Below are 9,072 nucleotides of genomic sequence, written 5' to 3' on the forward strand. Positions count from 1 at the left end.
TGAAATCTGAAGCGTAGAAATCTCTCCCCCACCAACCTAAACCAACTGACCCTAGCTTAGACAGTTATTATGAAGTGCTGAAGAGATGTAAACATTTCATCACTGAGACAGCTGAGGGCACATGTGACCGCTCCTCCCATGGCTTGCCTACATGTGCGGACACCAGGAGTGAGACGTGCTACAAGACAGTAAACAAGAGAGGATGATGAATGGGAATATATTGAGATGGGGAGGGAGATGAACGTGGCAAAGGCTCTGGGAGCGTCCTTAGTTCTCTGGTCTGAGCTCTCTATTAATGAGCTGTTGGGGGAAGGCAGAACCTCACTGATTCTATCCACACAACTAACACTGAAAAGTGTCCCCAGCACAGACCCAGAGCCTTGTTGGGCAGGAGACCCTCAGGGGAGTTGTCAAAGGTTGCAAGACTACCACTAATGGGCCAGTCACTTGCCTTATAAATAAAGTGCTGTTACACATGGCCACGCCCATCTCCTGATATACTGCCTGTAGCTCTAATGACTGTTGGTTCTGATGAAGGGAATTGGGACTTCCAATGGGGGGAGGATGTGTTACTGGATGGGGGAATGGGGAATTGTGTTTCTTTGGACTGAATCCAAGACATCTACTGGGCTGGATTCCACTTATGTTGGTAAGGCAGACATGAAGATCATTCATTTTGCGTATGTGTCTTTGGGTTTTAATATTAAAGCCTGGGATCTTATTTCAGGAGCCATGCTGATGCAGAGACCCTGAGCAAAGATGATAATTTCATACAATCCCAGAAATTCCCAGCATTGAAACATAATAAAAAAATGTCTGTAATTTGGTTCTGTGACTCCCTATATGTGACCTGTGTGGCCAGGGCTGTCCTTTTTTAGCCTTTATGTGATTTAGTTCCATCATCTATAACTGATTATAAGTGGCTTATGAGTGTATTTCTTTCAAGAATCAGAACTAATATATCTGTGTGTATTTGGAACAGAATAGGCACTCAATATATGATGAATTACCATTTTGGTTATTATTTCAAAATGCTCTCGTAGTGAATGTCTTTTTCTTTAGTCAGATTGGAAATGGCCAAGGCAATATAATGGATTTCACAGGGGAGCCCTCTGTAAGCAACGGAGAGGTCTACTCTCCTAGGCTCAAGAGTGGCCAGTGACTAGGCAAAGGATCCTCTGTCTTCCCGAGAAAAGCACCCCATCCTCTCCAGGAAGGACAATAATATGCTCCACTGAGGTGTGCGAGCTGCCTTGGGCATTGAGTGCTATGTGTACGAGTGTGTTCATAATTAGTATGAATTAATGAGAAGCAAGGGGGTGGCCTAAGAGGGGAGACTGATGTCCTTCATAGCCCAAGAAGCTAAGGTTAATGACCATGCTGCAAGTCAGGCGGCTTGAATGGCAATGCAAAGACAGTGGCAGAGGTTGAGCTGAGCTGAGCTGAGGAGCAGGAAGCCAAGGCACGCAGGCATGAGCCACATAGCTGTGGTGCCAGGTTACATCAAACATATGACCTCATCACAGCTGCCCAGGGAAGTGACTGCCTTGGCCACCACAGGTTGAGGCAGAGGCAGAGCAGATGGCACCAAGACACTCAGCCCCTTGCCAACACTGCCACCTGCTGCAGGGTAAAAGAGGTGCTGTTCTCACATGAATGACCTACGCAAGTATTCCTGTTTACTTTTTTTTTTTTTTTTTTATGATGCTTCTTTATCCGAAGCAATTCTATTGATACTGGGGTAAGGAGGGAATCTTATTAAGTAAGTGCAGACACCAAATTGGCACACCTTATGAAAATTGTTCTTCTCAGATGAAATATAATTTCAACAGCTCTGCAAAAATCACGAGTGTGGTAAAAGGATTGAGTAGACCCTAGTGAATGACTCAGTACGTTGCACAGTGCACTGATAACTGTAACTTGATGGGACATGTATGTCAACTTTGGTACAAAGTGAGATCCATGGCTCCAAACAGCTTGGCGGATCGACCTGTAACCTTATTAACTTCCCAAATGATTTTTTTAAATACAAATAGATCCCCTAACTTTTAGGTGTGAAGTGGGCATAATGGTGTGCTGGTGAATTTTATGTCAACTTGACACAAGCCATCTGAAAGGAGTCATCTGAAAGGAGGGGACCTCAACTGAGAAAACGCCTCCATAAGACCCAGCTGTAGAGCATTTTTAAATTAGTGATTGATGAAAAAGGGCCCAGATTACTGGGCATGGAATCTTCCCTGGGCTGGTGGTCCTGTGTTCTATAAGAAAGCACGCTAAGCAGACCATGATGAGCAAGCCAGTAAGCAGCACTCCTCCATGACCTCTGCATCAGCTTCTGCTTCCAGGTTCCAACCCTGCTTGATTTTCTGTCCTGACTTCCTCCAGTGGTAGACTATGATGTGGAAATGTAAGCCAAATAAACCCTTTCCTCCCCAACTTGCTTTGATCATGGTGTTTCATGTTTCAGCAGTGATAACCCTAACTAAGACAAACAGGTTAAAATTACCCCTAATCTGCTGAGTTTTCTTCATCAACTGTCTACAGAGGCCAGCATCCTCTAGACAGACTAGAATGTTAGCTTATTCTCCTCACTGGCAACCGCTGAGGGCCACACCTCTGTATGGGCAAGACTGATGACCTGCCTGCACCTCTTCTTTCAGGAATGTAAAACTGCTACCCTTTCGCCAATGTGCAAGCTGTGCACTACCATGGCTAAGTCACAGGACCACAGCAGCTTGTCAGGGTGTTGGAAACCGGGGCTTCGTTTCTAATGCACTGCTGCTTGGCCATTTATCTGGCCTCTCTGCAGGGATGTGATCTTTATCCCCTATTCTCTTCAGTCCATACACCCGGCAGATAGATGGACCTTTGCCTAGGTAAAGGATTTTACACTGTGTCCATCCCAACAACCCACATAGGCATCTTTAACCTATCCCCTCTCCTAATTCCAAATTAGGAATTATCTTCTGGCTGAGGTCATGAGATTTTTATTACACATAGAGACTTGGCTTTCTTCCACAGAGCTCCTCTCTTCTTCCACCCCAATATTCATTCACCTCGGTTGATGATGCCCACTTCGCTCTAGGGCATCTCTCTAGAACTCATCCACAACCCATCCAGCTTAGACATCCTGTTAGCTCTACCTGCAATGTGCACAGTAGATACAGGTGGCAGCTAGTTTCAACAGCTCATAGTTGATACTCCAATTCAAATATCTATCTTCCTGACAGATGATTATGGATCTAGCAGGACTATTTACAGCCTGAATGATGTTCGGAATATAAGTCACATCCTGTCTCTCTTCTGCTCTTAGACCTGCGGTGGCTTCATGCCTCACTCAGTAGTAAAGCTTGATTCATTACAGCTCAACCTGGGGACTTCTCCTGGTTATGAGCTCCCTCACGCGGGTACGATTCCCCTGCTGCCCGCCTCAATCCAGGTGTTCTCATCTGCTTCCTGCTCCTGTGCAGGAATGACTGCAGCTGCAATGGCTTTGCAGGATCTACCATTCTCTCCTTGCTGAGATAGCTGCTTCATAACCTTTCTTTGTTCAGATACTGAAGGAGATCTCATCTTCTCAAAGATGCTGGCCATGACCATGTTCTGTAAGTCTGTAACTCAGCCCTGCCTGGCTTTTATGAATCCACTTACCTGTCCCGTTTTTGTTTTTTTTCAATTTTTAAAAGTTTATATTATTTTTGTGCCTCTCTGTGTGTATATATGACAGGGGGAGGTGTTTGCATGCCACTACACATGTGTGGAGACCAGAGAACAAACTCGTGGCAGTTGGTTCTTTTTTCTGACCTTTATTGGTTTTGAGATATCAAAGGTCATCAGGTTTGCTCACAAAACACCTTTGCCCTCCGAGGACGCTGCTGGCTCCTCTATTTTTTTTTATGCTACTATTTTAAACAGTCTAATCATGTCCATAATCTGTATGTTCATTGTTCAGTATGTCTCTCTCTTTGGGAAAGCAAGACTCCCGATGGCAGAACTCTTTTGTTCACTAATGCATCCTAGAATAGAACCTACCAAACAGTAGAGCGATCAAGCTCGTCAACAAATAAACAAATGCATCCGGTGCTTCTCCAAACAGTGCGTTGGGAGCACACTGCTCCTTAAAGAATTTTGCGAATGCTACAGTTCACCACTGTGGAAGATGTTCTGTTTCCCTGGATGATCAACTGGTCTGGGACCAAACCCCACAGGGTACCGCTTCTCTTTTCTCAGCCACACATGCCCTGTGTAGCCCTCAGCAGCAGTGGACTCCTCAGGGAATGCGATACACGGGTTTCTACTTCAATTCATTTTTTAAAATCTCACCCTTAGAAACACCCAATGACATGTTCCTTAACCTCCATGATAGTGTCATGACATGTGCATATATTTATAAATAAATAAGCTTGAGTTGGAGGCCTGGGATCAACAACTTTGAGAACCACTCACCACTAAGACTTTGAAATCCTCCGGAGGCTCAGGGGCACCAGGAGGTTTTACTGCATCTTCCCTGAGACACCACTTGCATGGCTATAGGAAGGGGAAGGATTTAAACAGTTCAGTCCAGTGAACTGCCCAGACTGTCAGCTGATGAATCTGAAGGTTCTATCCCAAGTCAATGCAGAGAGAACCCTGGAAGGGCAGACTAGACCCTGGACCCTGGCCTCCAGCATCCAATTATTTCTCCCTGTTGGCTTCCTCCGGCCCATCTCCTTGTGCCCTCCACTGGCCACACTCACTAAGCCTAGCCTTAGATGAGGTCAAAGCTGGCTCACCTTCTCATAGTACCGGATCTCATAGTCCAGGATGATGCCATTGGGCTGCTCCGGCTGAGGCCATGACAAGGTGATGCTCCTCATGGTGGCACTGACCTGGTGCATGATAGGAACAGTGGAGGGGGCTGTGGAGAGAGGAAGAGACAGGCTAGATGAAGAGACATTCGATATAGGAGAAGTGCGATCTGTCAGAGAGAAGTAAGGAGAGACTTCTGTGCTTTTTCATTAGCTGGACTGGATCTGCATCGCTAACTCCCTGTAGGTTTTGTAGGCTGAATGGAGTTGAAATGTCAGAGGAGACAGAGGGTGATCATTTAGCAGGGGAAAGCACCTGTGGGCAGGGCTGGGATAGATGTGGTATATTCATGGTACAAAAGAAAAAAAAAAACTTACAGAAGGGCTGATGAGATGGTTCAGCAGGTAAAGGTGCTTGCTATAAAAACCTGGCAACCTGAGTTCAATCCCTGAAACTGGCATAAAGGAGGAATAAGGAAACTGACCCCATGGACTTGCACTTTGACCTTCACATGTGTACTGTAGCATACACAACACACACACACACACACACACACACACACACACACACACTTTTAAAAAAATCAGTCCAAAATCAGAGAGAACTGGAAGAACAGGAGGAAGAGACAGATGCTGCAGTAATGGGTTGATGGGTTGAGCTACAGCAGAGCCAAGAACCTGGGGTAAGAATATTGAGAGTAGAACTGATCAGTGCAAAGCAACCATGCAACAGAGAGGAACATATTTCAGCAAATATTTCTTTCTGGTACTGCGTGTACAGTCTTAATGTACTTCAAAAAGCAAGGAGGTAGCATCCCTCATGAAGACAAGAACACAGAGCCATAGCAGAGGCCCCATCAGAAACCTCCAAATGAGAACATTCGCAATGAGGAACTCATAAGCACAAACGAAGAAATGGTACACAAAGCAAACGTTTGGAAACAGGATAATAACTCCAAGATCAGTAAAGATGATTATGAAATTTCTGTTTGGAAATAATATTTATTTCCCAATTCAACATTTTTTTTCACACCATGTAAGTAAAATGAAAACAGTCTGGAAAGAATAAATGAGGGCTGTCTTCCAGAGGGAAGAGACGGGTAATGGATGAGGCTCAGTCTGTGCTCAGCCCAAGGGTTGCTTTCTTTAGTCCTGGGGCTTGTGTACTGATGAAGGTCGTTTCTTCACTAGAACTCCACTTTACAAGGGTTTCCACTATACTCTGGGGAACACGGCTGAGTGACATTTACTATCCTCAGTTTAAGTTAATAGATTCCACCCCCCCAAGACCCAAACTTACAGAATCACAGCTAGCAGGTTATGCAAGGGGGAAGGCATGGATTTGCCCATGGTTCGTTGGAATGTAGCACCTACTAGCATCAGCCTCTGCCGGGGAAGGGAAGCAGAGTATGCACTCTACAGATGCTCCCAGTTTTCTCACAAGAGTGAGAAGGGTGGGAAATGCTACCATAACACCTTAGCATCAGTGTAATCCTGGACTTTGGAGGTCAGTATGCACAAAGCCTTCTAGAGACCATGACGGTGCATCTCTCGGAGCTCTACTCCTAGGGGTGTAACTGACTAAGGTCTTCAGATGCTATACTGCTGTATTCACACAGAGGCTTGCCTCCTTCTGGACTCCAGCTGATCACTGAATAAACAGCCCCTCCCTGCAAAACAAGGGTTCCTCCAATAGGAACTTCAGATCAAAGATTCAACAATGATCTTTCCAAAGTTTCATGATAATAATACAACTATGTAAAATTCTTCTAACCCACTTTTTTTCCTTCCTTCCTTCCTTCCTTCCTTCCTTCTTTCTTTCCTTCCTTCCTTCCTTTCTTCCTTCCTCCCTTTCTTCTCACTTTCCCTGGGATGGGATGACCACTATGATCTGACTCCTGCTGCAATGTTCCTACCAAATACAGCCAAGTTCCTGTTTCGTGTGGGACATCCTGCTCTGTGCTTCTGTAACTCCCACTTCTTATGAATTTTCTCTATCCATATCTCAAAATTGTCTTCTTCCCTTTGGTTTTACCTCTCCCAACTATAGTAATCTAGAACATTTCTTGCTGCACAGAATAAAGATCTAAAGAAGTAAGTCAGATTATGTTTGATTTTTCCTTGCTATAAAGAATGGCTAGCTGCTACCTATTTCTGCCATAGCAGGACCCGCTGCTACCTAGTAGCATTGCTAGTGCCCTTAGCAATGGGGCCATGTTGTCCCAATCTCTGTGGGCATGAGCTAAAGGTACCAGTCCAATTCTCCTCCACTGTTTGTATACAAGTTAAGTTTGAACCTAGTATCTCCCATGTTTTATGTATTCTATTAAAGAGACTACTAGTCTTTCAATCAAAAGCATGCCTTTTTTGTTCAATCCTGAAGTTAGAGTCACATATAACATCTAGATTTCCTGAGGAACATTCTTTCTCACCATGTCTGTGGAGTTGGATGTCTGCTGTGGAGATTCATAATCTCTCTTTGCTTTTATGATGTCAATTTTGATCTACTAAACTAATAAGTTGAAAGGACATTTTATCTTCACTCAACTGTCTAATGCATTTTTTGCTCTCTTACCTTGGGATTATAGCCCAGCTTTGTTAATTAATTTAACAGGTGCTGCACATGTGGCATGGAGTTGCTCTTCTAGGTTCTCATGAGCAAAGTAAAGTTTCTTGCCCCCACGGAACCTACTCTCTACTGGGGGGGGGGGGGGATCCAGAGTCTAGACAGGATAAAGAGATGACAGGATATATAAAAGATAGTAAGCCCAATGGGGGAAAGCGAAAGTAGACACCGGTGTAGAAGGGACATGGCTGTGGTAAGCAAAGGCTTTCCTGAGTTGCAGGAACAGGAGTATAAGCAATAGAGAATAGCAGGGGCAGCATTTGAGAAGAAACAGCTCGAGCAAAGGAACTGCCTTGGAAGAATCATCATCAAGGGGGAGGGCCTTGGGCTTCTACTACAGGAGAATGGCAAAGGAAAGGGCAGATGACAACCAAACATTGACAATCTGACTTGCGTGCTGATAGTGTCATCGTCTTCTGTGCTGCAAACGGAAGGTATGGTGGACCAGCAAAAGCAGAAGGACTTATCCTAAAGCCACTCTTGCGAGGTCAGGCTCCAACGACTCTGTCAGAGCCTATATAGAAAGTCTTCAACGTAGTGATACTCTGACCTTGCTTCTTCAACTCTACAGCGTTTTTTTTTTAAAGTGATTCGTATTCAGCAGAAAATATTTCTGATTTTGATCCTTTACCAACCTAGTAATATCAGCTACAATACTCTCTCAGTGCTGGGCAGCAACAGTGAGCCACATTATAAACATACAGAGACCCCAGCCTATCACCTATCACCCACAGTTACTATATCACCACTGTGTGTGTGTGTACTATGTTTGGTTTGGAACATAGCTGTTTTTATTACAATATATGAGATGTTTGATACATTGTTATAAACTAGGTTCTACATTAGATAATTCTTCCCAACTGTAGACTACTATTTTGTGCACATTGAAGGTAGATTGGCCTAAACTTGGTGTTAGGTGCACTGACTGCTGTGGTATAGCTATTTCCTCTCAATAAGATCATTCCCTCCTGGAGAGAAGAGGGAGACTCATAAGACTCTGAAATCTCATAAAACTTAGAAGCCCAGGATGCTCAGAAAATGACAAGATTCACAAGGCCCCTTCCAAAGTTTATGCAAGCAGTAACAATTTCTGGAGAGATGAGACTGTCTGGTGGAGCTGCCTATGGATTGTACAGGTAGCTTGCTTGCATCAGTAATTATCACGGATGTTTTGGAAGGCTTTTCAGTGATGCAGTTGGGCTTTGGATCAACCCCAGTGAAGTCATTGCTGCAGTAAACTAGACTTGAGCATGATTACTCCTCTGGTCTGTTGTGGGTAGCCAATCTAGGGTGATTATAGAATTGTATCTCCTGGAAAAATCATGCACAATGTAATTTTGATTTACTGTCTTTCCAACTCCATGACAGTATCCAGGGGATGTCGCCCTTCAGAAATCAAGGAATGTTGACATTGGGAATGTCTCCATAGATGTGGGATATAGAAGAAAAAGAATTAGAAATGACTGCAAGGGACATCCAAAGGTCAAGGCTGCCATTGAATGAGATGAGAGACAACATCAACAGTAGCTACCTGGGAAGGGAAACCAGGCGTTCCACTTTGCAGGCTACTCTTCAGGTGTCTACAATGTCCCATGCAGACAGGGAGACACATGTGTAAAGTTGGAGCTATTAGCAATTCAATGAATCAGAAAGGCGTGG

General features: G+C 44.4%; 1 protein-coding gene across 2 annotated transcripts in view; it reads right to left on the reverse strand.

Annotated features, from left to right (window-relative positions):
• Positions 1–9,072, reverse strand: part of Ephb1 (EPH receptor B1) — a 429,402-nt gene that overhangs the window by 86,491 nt on the left and 333,839 nt on the right. For both annotated transcript variants that reach the window (XM_031343409.1, XM_031343410.1), the window contains one exon: positions 4,773–4,897. In XM_031343409.1, the coding sequence (XP_031199269.1) occupies positions 4,773–4,897 (125 nt within the window). The remainder of the gene's footprint in view (positions 1–4,772; positions 4,898–9,072) is intronic.

The sequence above is a fragment of the Mastomys coucha genome, unplaced genomic scaffold, assembly GCF_008632895.1.
Source record: "Mastomys coucha isolate ucsf_1 unplaced genomic scaffold, UCSF_Mcou_1 pScaffold23, whole genome shotgun sequence".
NCBI classification, from domain to species: domain Eukaryota; kingdom Metazoa; phylum Chordata; class Mammalia; order Rodentia; family Muridae; genus Mastomys; species Mastomys coucha.